This window comes from Myotis nattereri (genome assembly GCF_964212035.1).
Source record: "Myotis nattereri genome assembly, chromosome: 1".
Taxonomy (NCBI): Eukaryota; Metazoa; Chordata; class Mammalia; order Chiroptera; family Vespertilionidae; genus Myotis; species Myotis nattereri.
In genome coordinates this window covers 42648204-42669788 of record NC_138075.1, presented here as the reverse complement: position 1 = coordinate 42669788, position 21585 = coordinate 42648204, and the positions used below count along the sequence as shown (strand labels likewise).

General features: G+C 35.3%; 1 protein-coding gene across 1 annotated transcript in view; it reads right to left on the bottom strand.

Moving 5' to 3' along the window:
* Window positions 1-21585, bottom strand: part of SOS2 (SOS Ras/Rho guanine nucleotide exchange factor 2) — a 99547-nt gene that overhangs the window by 40010 nt on the left and 37952 nt on the right. The window contains exons 5-8 of the mRNA XM_081094880.1: window positions 21051-21254; window positions 15316-15459; window positions 12350-12460; window positions 6738-6836 (exon numbers count right to left, since the gene is read on the bottom strand). Coding sequence (XP_080951006.1) covers window positions 6738-6836; window positions 12350-12460; window positions 15316-15459; window positions 21051-21254 — 558 coding nt within the window. The remainder of the gene's footprint in view (window positions 1-6737; window positions 6837-12349; window positions 12461-15315; window positions 15460-21050; window positions 21255-21585) is intronic.

The following is a 21585-nucleotide window of genomic DNA, read 5'->3' as shown; positions in this document are numbered from 1 at the left end:
AGGGCCCATTTCTGCCATTACTACACTGCTTCTCTACAATGACACCAGATACAATTATGCAAAGTACTGGTCTATGCCGAAGCCTGGTGACCAGGAGTTGAAAGGGATTCCTTCCATGTTAAAAACAAATTGGATAATTAATAGTTTAAGAAATAAAATGAAGTTAAGTGTGCTTTGGAAAAGAGGTCAAAGAGATTAATGCCCCTGCAATATGTGCTTAAATTAAGTAATACAGTGGAAGTGAACTTTTATTAATTTGTAATATCTTATGAACTTGGCTGAAGAATATAGTTCTTGTTTAACTTGACAATCATTATTCTCCTTAGTTATCTATAAGTATATCTTGTCCAAGATTTTGCATTTCATGTAAGTTTTTTCTTAACTCTATAAGACTTCACTTAAATACTTAGCATGGTTCTCTTGAATTCTCAAAAAATGTTATATCTACTATAGATATCTGTGTGCCTAAAGCAAGGTAAGTTTTAATAAGTTATAATTTTTCTGTAATTCATTGTGGATATATATGTGATCAATTCTTTGTTTTGTAACAATAAATTTCTCTATAGGTTTTCATAAAAATAGAATTTAAGTAATTTGGTGGGAAATTCAACTCATTTGTATATTACTTTTTTTTGTGTTTTAAAAAATACATTATCTTTCTTCAGATGTCTCTGAGTGATGTGTCAGTACTGAAAAAGTAAATATTATGTAGTAAAATAATCTTCATAATCTTTTTCAAGAGCCAGAACATTTCCTTTAATAACATTATCTCAAGCTCTTGATTTTATGAATACACTTACTCAAATATACATACACAGGAACACAAAGACAGTGACAAAGCAAATATTACCTGTTAACAAGTAAATCTAGGTGAAAGGAGCTCACACTATACTATTTTTGTAACTTTTCTCTATGTTTTTCAAAGAAAAAGGTAAAAGAGTACTACCTAAAAATTCAATTATCTCATATTTGAAATACTGGCTTATCTTTCCCAATGAATCTCATTGATGTTATTAGTATTAGGTTTTCCTGTTAAGCTTTAAACTAAAGTAGGATAGATTAAGTTCTCTTGAGAGGAGAATTTTTATTCTTTCCATTACTAAATTTCCAAAGAATGACCAGAGAGTTAGAGAGCAAAAGAATGTTATTTGTCTTCGGAATAAATCAATTCTGAAATGAGAGAGTAGATGTGTTCTTAATAACAGAAGGATAAACATAAATGTTTCCTCAGAATATAAGAAGTATATTATAAAGTTACTTATAAATCAAGAAACAGTTTTTTTTTTCTTTTTCCTCTTACATAAAAATGTATATGTTAAGAAAAAAATCTAAAATTTATCTGAGAAAAAATAGAAAATGAAAGTAGTTCATGATTAACCCAAGATGTTCAAATGAAAAGAACAAAAAGAATATATTATCTATAAATACAGTTATTGATTTAATAAGAATAATCCAATAATGTACTCTAAAATAATTTCAGGCAATCTATAAATGATGTCCTATCAGTTTTCATTATAGTTGTTTTTCTATTTTCTTATCATAAATTCTGATTCTGGGAAGTAAAGCTTGAATAATATTTAAATGCTATGTCAACACATAAATCTTCCTTGCTATGTGTCTGAAGCAGATATTTCAAATTAAAACTGCTCCAGATTGTATTTACTGTTCCCAAAGAAATGTGAAAGCCTTAAGTCACACTGGTCCAGCCTTTTTTTTATGGTTGTCATCCAAATTGAGCATAACATGAAATGAAATTTCTTTTGGATGAGAACTTGAGCCCAAACAATATCACAAAAAGGCAAACTACAGAACAGGAGAAAATATTTAGAAATGATATATCTGATAAGGTATTAATATCTAAAATATGTAAAGAACTCCTAAAAGAAAATAAAAATATAAACAACCCATTAAAAAGTGAGCAAAGGACTTGAAATAAACATTTCTCCAAAGAAGATATACAAATAACCAATAAGCACATAAAAATATGCTCACTATCACTAATATTTAGAGAAATGCAAATCAAAACTACAATAAAATACCACTCCATACACATTACGATGGCTACTATCAGAAAATAAAATCACAGAAAATAACCAAGTGTTGGCAGGGATGTAGAGAAATTCGCACCCTGTACATTGTTGGTGGAGATGTAAAATGGTATAGCTGATATGGAATATGGTACAATGTTTCCTCAAAAAATTAAAAACTGTAATTACCAAATGATTTAGCAATTTCACTTCTGGGTATATATCCAAAAGAATTGAAAGCAAAGTCTTGAGGAAATATGTTTATATCCATATTCATAGCAGCGTTATTTACAACAGCCAAGCAGTAGAAGCAACCCAAGTATAAAATGACACTGGTTGCATAACAAAAAATAAACACCACTGAACTGAACACTTAAAAGAGGTAAAATAGTAAGTTTCATGTTATGTAGTTTTATCACAATTAAAAATAAATAAAATGCTATATAAAACCAAAAGTATCATAGTCAGAACAGATATAAAAATAAAGTAACTTTTCATCTGTTCATGTGATAATTCACTTAGCCTGTGTCTAGAACAGTGATGGCAAACCTATGACACGCGTGTCAGAGGTGACACGCGAACTCACTTTTTTGGTTGATTTTTCTTTGTTAAGTGGCATTTAAATATATAAAATAAATATCAAAAATATAAGTATTTGTTTTACTATGGTTGCAAATATCAAAAAATTTCTATATATGACACAGCACCAGAGTTAAGTTAGGGTTTTTCAAAATGCTGACACGCCGAGCTCAAAAGGTTCGCCATCACTGGTCTAGAATTAGTCCTTATTTCAGTGTTTTTCAAACTGCATGTTATAGTCCATTAATGCATCACAATAATTTTTTTTAAATGGAAGAGAATATGTCAGAGTACACTGCATAAAACTTTGTGTGTGTGTGTATGTGTGTGTATACAGTCATAATGTTAAATGTAGTTCTTACTATGGATCATTCCCACTGTATAACATACAGGGTGATTCCCACAGGACAATAAATGCCAGAAATAAGTGGGCCACTTTCTAGAATATCTAGGCCCTCTGGATCCCACTAATTAAGTATATGCTTACTAAGAATTAGTAAATGTTCCCAAATATGTTGATGCCAGTTGTGCTTATGTTATAATTATGTAATTTGATTACACATTTTATAAGTCAAAGAAGTATATATACATATATATATATATATATATATATATATATGTATATATGATATTTATGTGAAACTCAGTCAAATAATTTTAAAGGCAAGTCCCTTTTAAAAGGTATAGGGACAACGAATGTAAAAGATTTGGAAGAATTATAAAAACAGATTTCTGCACTAAGATTGCTTTACAAGCACCTTCAAATTCATGTTTCATCTAAAAGAAAAGGGAAATAGCAATCATAAAAGATAATTTTTGTGACTCAGAAAAATTCATATTCAAAGAAAATATTTTAACCTAAGTCAACAGATTAAGCATATCCTTCCTATATAATAAAAGCCTAATATGCAAATTGTCCCCTCAACCAAGAGTTCGATTGGGAGTTCGACCGGGAGTTCAACCAGGGGGCGGAGCTGGCCGGCCAACCTCCTGCGGCTCCTCCCTCCAGCAGGCCCTGCCCAAACAGCCCCAATTGGGTAGGCTGGCCGGACCCCACCCATGCATGAATTCATGTACCAGGCCTCTAGTAAATACATAAGTATATATAAGATTTCATTTTATGATTCTTTGCTTTATTTTAACTAACTAACCAATTATTAGTCCCAATCACAATAGCTAAGAACACTTGGAGTCCAGTGATTAATTGGCGGTAAATGTATTTATAGCTTCAGGATGAGTAAGGCCATCATAGTTAATATCCTGACCTTAGGTGCAGATCTCAGAGACTTTAAAAACTAAACATCCAGATGAGAAAAAAAACAAAAAAAACCCACCTTCAATTACTTCAATTATAGAGTCAAACCAGCATTTTTAAATGTTGGCCAATATTAGAAGGCAATTATAACACTAATGATAGGATTTCCAATTAGACATGAGCATTACCTAAAATGTTTTAGGACTCCAAATACACATCTGGAGCTGCCAATGTATTATTCATATGAAGCCTGTAATCTTTCTTTTATGAGTTCTTTATGGATCCATTAGTCTCCATGGAGATATACACAATCAAGTGGCTCATCTATTTGTGCACAAAAGCTAGTGAGCTCCACCATCACACATTATGGGTTATAAGATTCCATAAAAAAGAATTCTTGAGGTAGGCATTCATTAGAAATCATAAAATGAATACCTTGCCTAGATGCTTATAAAATATAGAGTTATTCTGGTTTTTATTTTAATATTATTACTAATGAGTTAGATAAAGTCTGAACAGGGTCTTTTAAGCCAACAACCTGGTATCATAAGGGAGAGGTACAAAATGCTGAAGCAGAAAGATTCCTTACTTACAAAAGAGCAATAAAAAATGTCGGGAAGAAAATTTTACTAAGCAAGATATGTTGAAATTACAATTGAAAAGGGAAATAATCTCAAAGTAGGCAAAAGTCCTTAGATGTTAACTGTAGTTAATAAAGATCAGTAGCTAGTACGTAGAGAAATGAAAATGGAGAGTCTAAAAAAAATCTCCATCTCTCCATATGTCCTTTTGGTGTCTTAAAAACCAAGAGAAAGTGCAAATGGAACCTAGAGTGGAAAAAAAGAGCACTCAAATTCTGATGCCTGTCCAAAGGCAGCAGATACTCTTTTATAACTAGGCAGTAGTGCTTTAAGGCTCAAAGAATGAATAATAGAGGGAAATCACCCATCACTCATCAGTGAAACTATAACCCTTAGATTAAATATAGAATACATTCAGGTTAATTAATGCATAGCAACAAGAACAAATAGAAACGTGGAATACAAAGACAAACCACATAAGATACTCAAAATGGCGAAAGACTTAACTCCACAAAAGGTTATCCAAGAGACCAATAAACATACTATACATACATTCACTAATAATCAAAGAAATACAGATTAAAACCATCAGAGGCTATTATAAATACAGCAGATGACAGAAATTTTAAAGTATGAATATATGCATAAAGAAAGATACCTCATGCATTCTGGAAGGAGTGTAAACTGTACAACCCACTTTGGAAAGCTGCTTGGCATTATCTATTAAATCTGAAAACATGCACACCCTAAAACCAAGCAATTCCATTCCTAAGTAAATACTCTAGAGAAATAAAATGCATGCACACGTGTACCAAAAGATACATAAGAGAATGTCCATAGCAAGTGTTATCAGTAATAGCAAAACAACCAGAAAAGAATAAACAAATCATGGTTTATTCAAACTGGAAGAAAACTAAACTATAACAACATATAAGAACATCAATAAATATAACTTTGAGAGGAGATATAACATAGAAAATAATATATTGATCTAATAACAATCTGATCTAGTTTACATAAAATTCAGAAATAGGCTATATATATATATATATATATATATATATATATATAGCATTAGTGATATATACATAGGTGTTTAAACTGGAATCAAAAGCAAGGAAGTAATTGCCATTAAAGTTAGGGTAGAGGTTTAGCTTTGGGGTGTTTACACATTATATTTATTATGTAACACACTTATGTTTATGTTTTATTACATACTTTTCTGAGAAGTATGCAATGTACCATAATAAAGTTTATATTGCTTATTAGAACCTTTAAGAATACAATATATTTTTATGTTTACTGATCTTTGAAAAGAGTTCAAGTTTTACCATAATTCTTTTTTAAATGTTGCTTGGGTTCTAGCTAAGAAAGGAAGAATGCTACACTGCATGAAAAAATGTCAACTTCAGAAGTATTTTTCTTAATAAGTTAAAGCAAGATGAAAATTTAGAACAGTGTTATGTATAAAAGTTATTATTTATTTAAAACAAAAGTTAAATCCATCCGGTGTGGCTCAGCAGTTGAGCGTGGACCTATAAACCAGGAGGTCACAGTTCGATTCCCAACCAGGGAATATGCCCAGGAAGCAGGCTCAATCCCCAGTAGGGGGGTGTGCAGGAGGCAACCAATCAATAATGTTTCTCTCATCATTAATGTTTCTATCTCTCTCTCCTTCTCCCTTCCTCTCTGAATTCAATAAAAATATATTATAAAAAATATTAAATATAAGTTAAACCATTGTTGCTGTCTGCCTCCAAAAATTAATTTTAAAAAGTAAACTCTTGCCCAGCCAGTGTAGCTCAGTTGGTTGAGTGTTGACCCATGAACCAAGATGTCACTGGTTCGATTTCCAGTCAGGGCACATGCCCGGGTTTTAGGCTTGGTTCCCAGTAGAGGGTATGCAGGAGGCAACCAATCAATAATGTTTCTCTCATCAATGATGTTTCTATCTTTCTCTCCCTTGCCCTTTTTCTCTCTCTAAAAAAAAATCAATAAAAACATTAACTTAAAAAAAAAAGTAAACTTTTTTTATAACATTAGTACTTTGAGAGTCTATATTATGAAATGACAGATGAAAATACATTTTCCTATCTCTATCCACATGGAAATGACATGAAGATAAGTAAGAAATACAAGCTTTTCTTCATGTTCTGTAATAAGAAGTAAACATTTAAGATAATTTATTTTTATGAATAAAAAGTATTTTTAAATAATCTGATCAGATTAAAAAAACAACTAGTTTTTAAGCCTCATAAATGCCAGTACTTTTGGTTCAGAAAGCTTTCATCTTACCTTTAATAATTCAAAATAGTGCCAACAGTGATACACAGGCACTAGCATAAGACGTGGAAGGACATAACGAACTGCCTCTCTAAAACCATCAGCAATGGACTGAAAAGCAAAAAGATATAATATTATACCGCTGATATCAAGGATATATAACAGCAGTGCCGAACAGAAATAGCTTTTGAAATTACAAGAAACAGACTTAATAAAACTATAATGAAAAACATGTTCTTTATTAAAATTGAAGAGCTGTCGATTAAGTTTTTTTCTCCTTTTTACTTCTTAAAGTTATTAAATACTTAAATTTCTTCATCTCTTACATGGCTAAAATAACTTTCACTATAGTCCTCTCAGCTTTTCTTTAAAAAAATGGGGCTCCACATACTCTACAGGAATTTTGACAAGTGATGAACTTTTTCTCACATTTTTATGTCACCATTTGAAATGCTTTAAATTTAAGTAGTTACAAAGGATATTTCGGGGTGTGTGTGTGTGTGTGTTATATATATTGTAAATATGCTTTAAATACATTTCACCAAACAATGATTTAAAAAATTTCAGATTTAGCTCATTTAATTTATTAAAAAGTCTGTCGTATCACTTAATTGACAGAGACAATCTTCACTGTCAAAAAAAAACCAGTCAGATCAGACTCTTTTTCTGCAAAAACTCTGACTTCATTCTTAAATTCAAATACACATGTTAATGTCACAGTCTTAAGTATGGGGGAAGCATCTAGAAGAACCGAACACCCAGGTATGGGAACTTTAACTTTATAAAAGTCTCCATCTTCTTTCTCCCACTGTCCAATGAATGGTGAAGTAAAATAAAAGTTAAACCACTGTTGCTGTCTGCCTCCAAAAATTAACTTTAAAAAGTACACTCTTGCCCACCCAGTGTAGCTCAGTTGGTTTTTTAAAAAGTTAATATTCACCCTGTTACATCCATCTCACTTCTTAATTCTTAGATATATATGACAAGACATAGGTAGACATGACAAGCCATTTCAACTATCAAGAGTTTTAACAATCGCCGAAACTGGTTTGGCTCAGTGGATAGAGCGTCGGCCTGCGGACTGAAAGGTCCCAGGTTCGATTCCGGTCAAGGCCATGTACCTGGGTTGCGGGCACATCCCCAGCAGGAGATGTGCAGGAGGCGGCTGATCGATGTTTCTCTCCCATCGATGTTTCTAACTCTCTATCTCTCTCCCTTCCTCTCTGTAAAAAAAAGAGTTTTAACAATCAAAAAAGTTCTCTTGGAATCTTTGCTTTGCACTCAATGAACTTGTGACATTGTGATTTATAAGATATCTCATCTACATCACAGTTCCAGGCTCCCCAAACCCTAGGAATTTTCGAAGTTTAGAGAGTGAAAAAAAGTGCAAAAAGGTGCCTTTTGTTATATTAGTGACTTTTAGACTAGGGCTGGTTGCCAGGAGAACCAACCAACCCTGTGATTAGAGGTCTGGAATTTTCAGCCCCACTCCCAGGCCTGATTTAGGGGAGGGAAGAGGGGCTAGAGATTGAGTTCAATTTCCAGTGGCCACTAACATTGTCAATCTAGACTACCTAATGAAGCCTCCATATAAACCCAGGAAGGGAGTTCATTGGTCTTTTTGGAGAACTTACATGTTGGGGAACCAGAATGTTTCCATGTGCCACTATGCTGAGGCCCCAAGCTCCATGGGGACAAGCTTTTTTGTTGGGAACCTCACCCCATGTTGTCTGTTCATCTGGCTGATGCCACATACCCCTTAATATCATTTTCCTTAGATATACTTTCATAATAAACCAGTAATCTAGTAAGTAAAATGTTTCTCTGAGACAATTTAGCAAATTGAACCTAAGGAGGGAGTCATTGGAACCCCAATATAGCCAGTTGGTCAGATAAAGCAAGAGCCAAGGCTTACTGCTGGCATCTGAAGAATGTGTGTGTGTGTATGTAGCTGGAGAGACCAATATTGCATGATTGAAGCCTTAATCTGTGGAATCTGGTCCTATTTCCAATAGTGTCAGAACTGATTTGAATTCTTGCTGGTGTCTGAGAAATTGTTTGTTGGTGGGGGTGAACTACCCCTTACTTCGGAATTGGGTCCAGGAACTCCATTCAGACTTATATATCAGGATAAATACATTTTTTCCTGACTGGTGCCCTGTAAGTTTTTACACCTTGGATCAATGCATAATGGGAAATTCAATATGGTTATAGGTAATGGGTAAGAGAAACTGGAAAATAGAATGCAAAAACACAAACAAGGTGGCAGGCCGACTAGAAACTGATTCCCTTAAAGTTATCTGTGCTCGTATATCGCCTGAAATATCTTAGTGTATAGCTAGGGTTACATATATCTCAGTTTTAAAAACTAATAGTCTGGCCTGGCTGGTGTGGCTCAGTGGCTGAGCATCTATCTATGAACCAGGAGGTCACCGTTCGATTCCTGGTTGGGGTACATGCCTGGGTTGCGGGCTCAATCCCCAGTGTGGGGTTTGCAGGAGGCAGCCAATCAATGATTCTCTCTCATCACTGATGTTTCTATCTTTCTCTCCCTCCCCCTTCCTCTCTGAAATCAATAAAAACATGTATTTTTTAAAAGAAAACTAATAGTCTGTAGAATACATGATTTTCTAAAATATATAAGGGATTTAAAAGTCAGTCATGTTGGTTTTAAATATCATTATGCATGATTTATTTAAATTGGTATTTCTCTTCAGATAAATACAGACAGTAATATATTATATGAAGAAAGAATCTCATATGTTGCCTTTAAAAGATATCCTCATAAACACTCCCATAATTCTCACATATTAATTGAAATTAAATTGTAATTTGTTCAATAGACTTGGCAACTATTAGTTGGGCCAAAGCTCATATTTTTAAGGTGTGCTATACAAATTCTAAAAATTTATTTATTTATATTCTTTATTATTGAAATTATTATATATGTCCCCTTTTTCCCTGTTGTCCTCTCCCAGCCTGTCCCCACACCCCACTCCCGTCTGTGTCCATTGGTTATGCTTATATGCATACAAATTCTTTGGTTGATCCCTTCTTCCCCCCCAACTCCTCCCCCCACCTAAAAATTTTTTTATAATTTTTTTAAATGAAGCATTACTTTAGCTTTTTAAAGTTTATACAGTACAAGTGAGTTTGGCCTGCAAAGGGGTTTTATCTAACTCTTTCAACTTCACTGAATATCTGAAGCAATAGTTTAAATAAATTGCACCCTAGACGTCAAATCACACAGTAAGAACTACTAATAATGTAGGGATAAAACAAGAAATATGAGTGCTTTAAATGAATATGCAAATACCTTATTGGCAGATTGTCCAATTTAACAAATGTTTACTTTATGGTTTATATCTACATATAAGATTAACTTTAAAAAATGATTCCTTCATTGAAATAAATTTTGAGAATTATAGATATAATTTTTATTCCACATTGACAAGCTTTTGAATAGACATAGAATATGGTAATGGGAATGCACAGTAAACAAGGCAGGGAAAAGATGGTAAATGAATATTTACATTTTTGAAGTGCCCATGGGATGTCTAAGTGAATTAAGGCAGCTGATTATATAAAGTGTACAAACACTGCTCAAAATAGAAGTATGGCTTAAAAATACAAATATGAAGTCACCAATAAAAGGAACTGTAACCCTTTGCAACAGCATGGATTGACCTGGAGATTATTATGCTAAATGAAATATGCCAGTCAAAGACAAATAGCATATGATCTCACTTGTATGTAGAATCTAATGAACAAAATAAACTGATGAACAAAATAGAAACAGAGGCATGGACACAGGAACAGACTGACAGCTGTCAGAGGGGAAGCGGGTTGGGGGCTGGATGAAAGAAAGTTAAAGGATTAAACAAAGAAAAAATATATATATATACATACACACACACACACACACACACACACAATCTATATATATAAAAGCCCAAGTGACTGAACGACCGGTCGCTATGATGCACATTGACCACCAGAAGGAAGATGCTCAACACAGAAGCTGCCCCCTGGTGGTCAGTGCGCTCCCACAGTGGGAGCACTGCTTAGCTGACCAAGAGGTGCCAGATGCCAGGCTCACAGCTGGCAAGCACAGCTGCGGTGGTGCAAGCCTCTCCTGCCTCCAAGGCAGCACTACTGAGTGGTGGTGGGGGGCAGGTGCTGTGGGGCAGGATAAGCGGGAGCGGCGAGGCACCTGGCCCGAGTTCAGGCTCCTCCCCAGCCACCTGCTGCTTCACGCACTACTACCTCCCTCGGGGGATGTCAGACTGCAGGTTTTGGCGCGATGCGGGGATCCCTGAGAGGTCCTGGGTTGCGAGAGGGCACAGGCCAGGCTGAGGGACCCCACTGGTGCATGAATCCGCGCTCCGGACCTCTAGTATGTATGTATATACATGTGTGTGTATGTATCACATAGACACAAACAACAGTGTAGTGATAGCCAGAGAGAAAAGGAGGTGGGGAGTGGATTGATGTGGGCAAAGGGGGAGAAATAAGAATGGAAAGGGAGTGATAGGCACAGGATGCAGTATGCAGATAATATTTTATTGAGTTGTACACTTGAAACCTGTATGGTTTTATGAACCAATGTTACCCCAATAAATTCAATGAAAAAAACAAATATGAAGTCACGAGCATATAGGCAGTAGCTAAAGCAAAGGGTATAAATAAAGTCACTAAAGAAGAGCATTAGAGGGACAGAAAATCAGAGGTTGACCATGGAGCCTGCAATTAAGGAGACTGAGAAGAAGAAATCAGAGAAGATGAAAATTAGGAGAAAGTATCATGGGAGCCAAAAGGATAAGAGGAGGACTCACAAATATTACAGACATAAATATGAAATAAAAATATCCACTTGGTTTCATGGTTAAGTTCATTGTCAAGGCAGTTTTTATTGTTATACCCTGATTAAGACACAAGTGGTAGAAGTTTAATGAAAAATGGTAAAAAGTAATATGAAGATAATTGGCTACAAAGGGGGGAAAAAAAAAGAACATGACAAGGTTTATTGCTTGTTTTAAGAGAATAAAGATTTGACCATATTAATATGCTAAGGGAGAAGAGCCTGTCAAGATCAGGAAGTTTCTACAGCAATAAGTAGTCAAGGATCATCAATGCCAACATAACCTTCGTTTAGTGTTAAAAAGTAAAAATATAAATTTTGTCTCCACTTACTTTCACTTTATCTAACTGTATTACTGAACCAATTAACTTGTATACTTCGCATTAATATATTTATCTCCTTAAATTATAGGCCTGATAGAGAAATCGGTATGAGTACACATAAGGATATTCTCCACTCCTGATGATTTCAGTTCTATCTTATTGAAAATAAGAACCTGAAATAGCTCTCCATAATCATCTCTATATCCCAGATCTAGAATTTGCCAGATCAGTATGTGTGATGGCATTCTTTAAAAGATTTCTATATTAAAAACAGATTAGTTTTTTCAATCTAAAATAGGGTTTAAATGAACAGATTTTGAAAGATTGGTGACAATTTTCCTCAGTTGCTTTGTGAAAGATCCTAGAATTACAAATATTTAGAATGAATTGGTAAAATAGTTCTTTAGTTGCTTTACTTTAAAAAATGACTTTAAATTTACCTGAAAGTGTAGAGCCACTGCAGGTCTGGCCATCAACTTACTGAAATGTTCATTAAATTTTGGTGAAAGAATGTCCTGTGATAATGTTTCATAAGGATCAAATGCTTGCTCCTATTTTTTAAAAAAGAAAATGTGTTAGGTTTAAAAGATCATCTTTTCTATTAATATGGCACAGATTATTTAATGGCAATTTTTTTTAGAACTCTTTGCCATCTACTTTGGAGGGACAAACAGTAACTATGGCTGTAACTGCGAATTTTTTTAAAATGTAAACAATGACCTTGAGATCTTGAGCTATTGATCACAGGAAGCTACTAGTCTTAAAATAGGTCACTGATTTTGTGTTCACAAGTATCAAACTATTAAAATGCTTATGCACATTACCCCAATAAGTAAAAATTGTATCTATTAGTAAAAGAAGGCTGAGATTTGAAATTTCAGTTAGTCTTGCCTACGTTGAAATAAGTTTATACTTAGGATACTTTCAAAGTAAGCAAAAAGTGATACCGCTCTTTGATGGTACTGTTCTTTTGGATAAAGATTAGAAAAAGAAAGCAAAGACTAATATACAGTAAAATAACAAGACAGAAACTACACATATTTTGTCCAATGTTTATATTTAAATTCCTACTATTTGATAATAATATCTCCAATGTTTAGTTAAAACTAAGAGGTTTGTTTCACTTCTGTATTTTAAAAAATATAGCATGTTTTTCAGAAATAACAAGTATTGGCAAGAATGTAGAGAAATTGAAACCCTCATCTATTGCCAGTGGTAATGTAAAATGGTATAGCCCCTATAGAAAATATTTTTGGCAGTTCCTCAGAGAGCTAAACAAAGAATTACCATATGACCCAGCAATTCTACTCCTAGGTATGTACCCCAATGAACTGAAAACAGGGACTCAAACAGATACTTGTGTAACAATGTAATTGCAGCATTATTCACAATAGCCAAAAGGCAGAAAAAAAAACACAAGTGTTTCATCAATAAATAACTGGATAAACAAAACATGATATATACATACAATGCTCAACCATAGAAAGAAATGGAGTTCTGATACACGCAATGACATGGATGAACCTTGTAAAATAAGGCAGTAAGTAAAATAAGTAAACCAAGTAAAATAAGCAGACACAAAGAACAAATATTGTATGATTCTAGTTATATCAAATATCTAGAATCAGCAAATTCACAGAGACAGAAAGTAGATTAAAATTACCCATGGTTGGAGGGTGGGAAAAAGAGGGAGTTGTTGCTTAATGAGTAGAGTTTCTGTTTGGGGTGGTAAAAAAGTTCTGGAAATAGATAATGGTAATGGTTGTGTAATATTGTGCATTTAATTAACGACACTGAATTGTATACTTAAAAGTGGTTAAAATGGCAAATTTTTAAATATATATATTTTACAACAAAACAAAAATGCCTGGCTGGTGTGGCTAAGTGGTTGAGTGTCAACCTGTGAACCAGGAGGTCACGGTTCGATTCCAGGTCAGGGCACATACCCAGGTTGCGGGCTCATCCCGTGTGGGGCTGCATGAGGCAGCCAATCAATGATTCCCTCTCATCACTGATGTTTCTAATCTCGCTCTCTCTCCCTCTCCCTTCCTCTCTAAAATCAATAAAAAAATATTTTTGTAAAAATTAGAAAATTGTTTTTGAACCATAATATCTTTAAGAGTATAGCAGGCAAGCAAACTACAAATTAATATGCCAAGTTATCACAATATAAAAACTTTCTAATAAAAAGCAAACCTGAATATTTTGGTTAGGCATCAGTAACTGAATATTTTCAATACTATATTTCATTGTATATAAAACAGATGTAATAAAAGCTACCTATATTTTCAGAAAAATTTAAATAAAATTTACATGAACTCTAAAGATGTACTTTGAAAATCCTGTTTTCCAAAAGAAATTAAAAAGAAATGGCCAATGAGTATGACAAGATGTTCAACATCATTAGTTAAAAAAACACACAACAACAGTGAGATGCTGGAGTTTTCTTTTACCACTAGACTGGCAAAAATGGCATAATCTCAGAGTTAGTGGAAGTGTGGGGAAAAAAGCCTGCATATACGTACTAGAATTTATTTGGAAATAAATTTGGCAAAATGTTTCAAAGTTCTAAAAACATACCAAGTCTTAGTACTACAATTCCTCGTCAACGAATATATTCTAAAACAATTATTAGACTATGAAGTCACAGTATGAATATGTTTGTTGCAGTATTATTTACAATAACAAAAATGGAAACAACATACATGCCTAATGATAATAGACAGTTAAAATGTTATGGTGTCTCCATAACAACGTGGTACTATTCGGACTTTAAAAATTGGGCTGAAGTACTTTTATTAACCTGGAAAACAATTGTGATATATTCATTGAAAAAAATAAAGCAGGTAATAAAAGAGTAAGATCCTATTTTTGTAAGTACGCATATGTATATGTGTGTAGAAAATACTGTATGTTATAAGGATAACTTCTGCGTGTTGGAAAACAGAGTGATTTTTATTTTATTTATATTTACCTCTTTGTGATTATTTTTACAGTGAATTACATTACTTTTATAATAATTTAGGACAACAAAATGATTTTCACTTTGGAAACAAAATTAAAATGCAAACTTCCTTTTCAAATTTTGGAAATTAAGACTCAAATTCACAAAAGCTAAACAGCTCTGGTCAATAAAGTTTCTTTTACTTAAAATGCATTTGCCATTAAAAAAACTTAAAACTTACTATTCTATCAACTTTCACTATAAGTATTATCATACACACACTATAAAGTGTCATTATAAATAGAGTGTAACTGTACGTTGCTACTGGTTAAATCTTAAGTATTTTTTATAATAGCCGGTAGTGTCTTTTAACTTTCACCAAAAAAATCTTAAAATCTTACTAAATTTCTTAATAACAGCATTTAAGATTTAAATGAGAATAAAGTAGTTTTATAAACTTACTTCTGCCAAATCTTCAAAACAGCTGCCAGCCAAGGGGTGAGGACTGCTCTCATCAGTCATTTCAACTGTGTCTTCAATCAAACCTAAAAGTTTTATTGTCAACTCATGTATATCTGATATGTTACTGAAAATCTTTTCAATGTCCTGAAAAAATAAAAAAGGTCAAGATGTGAGGTTGAGAATTTTGTTTAAAAGTTGTTAAAGTAATATAAATATTAAGGTCGTAGCTTACCCAATCACTTATTAATATATTCCAAGACATATAATATATTCTAAAACATAGCAAAAGTCAATAACAAATAAGAAAGGAAAATTAAAAGCCTTTTGGATTACACATAATAGGTTTATTGGAAAATATAGATTCTGGAATAGTTTTTATAAAATTTATTTTTCAATTGCAGTTGACATAAAATGTTATATTAGTTTCAGGTATACAATTATGTGATCAAACATTTCTATACCTTATAAAGTGTATATAAGTCTAGCACCAGTAAGTCTAGTACCAATCTGACATCATACATAGTTATTATAATATTATCAACTATATTCCTTATGCTGAACTTTGTATCTCCATGACTATTTTTTTTTAAATATATTTTATTGATTTTCCACAGAGAGGAAGGGAGAGAGATAGTCAGAAACATCGATGAGAGAGAATCATCGATCAGCTGCCTCCTGCACATCTCCTACTGGGGATATGCCCGCAACCCAGGTACATGCCCTTGACCGGAATCGAACCTGGGACCTCTCAGTCCGCAGGCCAACGCTCTATCCACTGAGCCAAACCGGTTTCGGCTACCAATTGTTATATCTATACGTTGTTTCTGTTTCTGTGTTTCAAATTCCACAAGTGAAATCATATATATCTTTCTCTGTCTGACTTATTTCACTTAGCATAATACCTTCTAGGTCCATCTATGTTTTTGCAAATAGTAAGATTTCATTTTTCATGGGTGAGTAATATTCCATTGTACACATGTACATCTTTATGCAGTCATCCACTGAAGGATACTTTGGTTGTTTCCATATCTTGGCTACCATAAATAATGCTGCAATGAACACCTGGATATAAATACCTTTACAAATAAATATTTCAAAATTTGGGGGTAGGCTTCTAGAAGAGAATCCAGATTGCTGCGTCATACGTAGTTCTATTCTTAATTTTTTGAGAACCCTCCATATTATTTTCCATAGTGACTGTACCAATTTACATTCCCACCAGCAGTGTATGAGGGTTCCTTTTTCTCCATATCCTCTCCAACACTTATTTCTTATCTTATTGATAATAGCCATTGAGGTACCATTTCACTGTGGTTTTGATTTGCATTTCTCTTATAGCTAGTGAAGTTGAGCATCTGTTCATTTATCTGTTGGCCATTTTTATATCTTCTTGGGAAAAAGTTCTGTTCAGGTCTTCTGACCAGTTTTTTATTTTTATTTTTTTATTATCATTATTTTTTAAATATATTTTTTAAAACTGATTTCAGAGAAGAAGGGAGAGGGGGAGAGAGAGAGAGAAACATCAATGATGAGAGAGAATCATTGATTGGCTGCCTCCTGCACGACCCCTACCAGGGATCGAGCCCACAATCCGGGCATGTGCCCTTGACCGGAACTGAAGCTGGGATCCTTCAGTCCACAGACCGACATTCTATCCCCTGAGCCAAACCAGCCAGGGCCAGTTTTTTATTTTTTATTTATTTCTTTAAACAGATCAGGTATTTAATTAGATTCGTCATGTGATATTTAGAACACCAATTTGTGAGAATAAGTCCCATTTGTGAGAGCAAAGACAGAGTGAAGGTAGCCCTGGAGCTGAGAAACAGCTTTGAATTTTGGCAGAATTTGCAAGTCCACGGTTTTCTGATTAAACTTGCACTGTTTTATAATCTCATATTTCCCTCTCTCTCTGTCAAAGAGCTCACCATCCTGGTGTCTAGGCTTGTGCAGCCTCTTCTTTTAAAAATAAATTATTTTAAAATCTTTATTGACTTTTTGAGAGAGAAACATTGATGTGAGACAGAAACACACATGCCCCTACTGTGGATCAAACCCACAACCCTGACCATGAATTGAACCTGCAACCCGGGTATGTGCCCTGACTGGGAAACGAACCTGCCACCTTTTGGTGTGGTAGACAACACTCCAACCAAATGAGCCACACTGGCTAGCTGCTTCTTGAGGTAAGCATCAATGAGATGTTTGGGGATTTTCACACCACTGATACCAATTTTAGTGGAGGTGGCGATGACAAATTTCTGGTGTGTTCTATGCCTTTGTAGAGGAACGCAATTTAAGGACAGAGGTCCAGTCATAAGTAGCAAGCCATTGTTCAGATGCTTCAGGAAAACCACCCTCTTGTCTCTGGTGCCCAGTGAGGATAATCAGAATGGTCACTGGGGAATGATGCTGGCCCAGTTTTCTTACAGGTTAACTGAAGTGTTTCTGGTTGTGGTTCAACAGCTTTTGATGTGCACCATCAGTAGAATAAGATCTAGGCATTTTGCTAAGTTTAACCACTTGGGTACCATCATTCTTCTTGCCACCAAATGGTTTTTTGATGGTACCAAGAACTTTCTCCTTTCACTTTTTAATCCTTGCTTTAGCTGCTGAATACTTCCTCTTGCAAATGGCCTTTCAGGAATACATAGCCCACTGGGAATATATACCAATTTCTCTCACTAGCACAGGGTTTAGCTGCAGTGGGGCTTCCCCTTCTTAGGTGTGTTGGCCTTGAGTTACCCTTCTTAACCTTGCTATCAGCATCAGTTTTCTTGGCTTCAGGTTTTTCTCCTTAGTATCCAGCTTCTCATCTTTTTCAATCACCATCTAGCAAGTTGGGAATGAGGCTCTGCCCATTTTTTAAAATAAATTGTGTTTTTATTGTTGTTAAAGTTGTATGGGTTGTTTGTATATTTTGAATAATAGTCCGTTTTCTGAAGTATTGTTTACAAACATTTTCTTCCATATGGTTGGTTGCCTTTTTGTTTTGTTTATGGTTACTTTTACTGTGTAGAAACTTTTCATTTTTATGTACTCCCGTTCATTTATTTTTGCTTTTGCTTCTTTTGCCTTTGGGGACAAGTTCACAAAAGTCTCTCTGAGATCAAGGTCCCTAAGTTTAGGACCTATGTTTTCTTCTATGTATTTTTATTGTTTCAGGTCTTATACTGTCTTTAATCCATTAAATTTTTGCATTTGGTGTCCAATAGCAGTCTAGTCCTGGCCGGTGGCTCAGTTGGTTGAGCATGGTCCTGTGTACCAAAAGGTCACCAGTTCGGCCAAAACCGGTTTGGCTCAGTGGATAGAGCGTCGGCCTGCGGGCTGAAAGGTCCCAGGTTCGATTCCAGTCAAGGGCATGTACCTGGGTTGCGGGCATATCCCCAGTAGGAGATGTGCAGGAGGCAACTGATCGATGTTCTCTCTCATCGACGTTTCTAACTCTCTATCTCTCTCCCTTCCTCTCTGTAAAAAATCAATAAAATATATTTAAAAAAAAAAAAAAGGTCACCAGTTCAATTCTCAGGGCACAATGCCAGGTTGTGGGTTTGGTCCCCAGTCCCAGTGTGTACTGGAGGCAACTCATCAGTGTTTCTCACAGCAATGTCTCCCTCTCTCCTTCCATCTAACATCAATAAAAACCTATTTTTAAAAAATAGCAGTCTAGCTTCATTCTTTTGTATGTGGTTTTCTAATTTTCCCAGTACCATTTATTAAGCAGGCAGTGGTTTTGACTCACTACTATACTGTTTTGATTATTGTAGCTTTGTAGTATAATTTGAAGTCAGGGAGTATACCACCTCTGATTTGTTGTTTCTTGTTTTTTTTTTTCAGGATGGCTTTGACTATTCAGGGTCCTTTGTGGTCCCATACAAATTTGATGGGTTTTTTTGTTCTATTTCTTTGAAAAATGTCATAAGGATTTTGATGGGGATTGCATAAAGTCTTTATATTGCTTTAGGTAATATGGCCATTTTAGCTATGTTGATTCTTCCAATCCATGAACATAGAATATCTTTCCATTTCTTTGTGTCTTCTCAATTTCTTACAACCTGTGCCTTATAGTTTTTGGTATATAGGTTCTTCACTTCTTTTAAGTTTATTCCCAGGTATTTTATCCTTTTTGTTGCTATTGCAGACGAAATTCGTTTTCTTCATTTTTTTTGATATTACATGGTTAGTATATAGGGAAAATATTTTTTTAAAAAAGAGTATTTGCTTATCTGAATTCTTTAGAGTTGACTTTCAAAGCTACAGATATAAAAAGATGAACAAAACTTCCTGGATCCCCATCCTACTCTCACCTCTCATGCCCTGTCTTTTAACAGAGCAGCTCTGCCTTTGTTAATGTGATATTTTGCATACTTTTATCCTTAAAAAGTTCCACTGTTAAAACTTTAAAGTACTGCCTTAAAGTACCTACCAAAAGACAGGAGAGCCCTAGCTGGTCTGGCTCAGTGGATAGAGCATCAGCGCAGGGACTAAAGGGTCCCAGTTCTGATTTCAGTCAAGGAATCGCAGGCTCAATCCCCAACCCATGGATGTGTGTGGGAGGCAACCAATCAATGTTTCTCTCTCTGTGTCTCTCCCCCACCTTCCACTCTCTCTAAAATCAATGGAAAAATATGCTTGGGTGAGGATTAACAAAAAACAAACACACAAAAAGACAGGAGAAAGCATGTCTTTTCTAGACCATACATCTTTTTCACCATCTTCAAATGAACGACAATAAATCTTAGATGCTGCATGGCAGAAAGAGATTTCATTTCAGTATAATTCCCCTTTCTCATTTTGCATCAAATTCTCATTATCATCAAACTTATTACATCTATACTAATAAAAGGGTAATATGCTAATTAGACTGGACATCTTCTGGATAAAGCCATAGTGGCAGGGGCCTAGGCAGAGGCGGTTAGGGGGCGATCAGGCCAGCAGGGGGGAGCAGTTAGGGGGTGATCAGGCCGGCAGGAGGAAGCAGTTAGGGGGTGATCAGACTGGCAGGGGGAAGCAGTTAGGGGGCGATCAGGCTGGCAGGGGGGAGCAGTTAGGGGGTGATCAGGCCGGCAGGGGGAGCAGTTAAGGGGTGATCAGACTGACAGGTGGAAGCAGTTAGGGGGGAGCAGTTAGGGGACGATCAGGCTGGCAGGGGAGGGCACTTAGGGGGCGATCAGGATGGCAGGGGAGGGCAGTTAGGGGCAAGCAGGCCAGCAGGGGAGGGCAGTTAGGGGCGAGCAGGCTGGCAGGGGAGGGCAGTTAGAAGGAATCAGGCTGGCAGGGGAGGGCAGTTAGGGGCAATCAGGTCAGTAGGGGAGGGCAGTTAGGGGCTATTGAGCTGGCAGGGGAGCAGTTAGGGGGCGATCATGCTGGCTGGGGAGAAGTTAGAGGCATCAGGCCAGCAGGCAGAGGTGGTTAGGGGCGATAAGGCAGGCAGGCAGGTGAGCAGTTAGGAGCCAGCTGTCCTGGATTGCGAGAGGGATGTCTGACCGGCAGTCGAACATCCTCCAAGGGTTCCCGGATTGGAGAGGGTGCAGGCCGGGCTGAGAAACCCCCCTACCCGTGCATGAATTTCGTTCACCAGGCCTCTAGTTAGTATAATAATTTACATATTTTAAAAACCCAGAAGTACTACATGAAAGAATGTTTGTTTTATATACTCCTAAAGTTACTATTTATGATTTTAAGCTGCTACCTGACCTTTAGGGTAGACAGAATTTCAAACCGAAAAAGTTACTTACAGAAGGTTTAAACAGCTTTTTGTCAGAAAGAAAGGCTTCTCGAAACACTTTTATGATCATATTTAGTTCCCGCAGATACTGTCTTTCTTCTGCAATTTCAGTTCTGACAAGGTCATAGTAGTTTAATTCACCTGAAGAACTAGGTTCATCTTCACAGAGGGAAACCAAACCTATGTCATCCTGATCAAACATGTCCATCAAAACCTGAGAAATAAATCAATAGTGCATAACTTATTTTCCTTACTTTTATAAAACCATCTCAAAGTACTTGCAATTAAAACATTATACTAAACAATGAGAGCTGTCTATATTACAGGTCAATATATGAAAAAATTCCAAATAAGAGAAATATGAAAAGTTGAAGGGAGAAAATAAATATTTCCGGAAATAAGATAAATCTAATAGTAAAATATGTGTGTGTGTGCAAACAACAACTCAGTCAAAATCCTAGTTCAACTACTCATTCACCTGTGATTACAGATGATTATTCTTTTAAAGGTAGACTCCTTATCCTATATAACAAAAGCATAATATG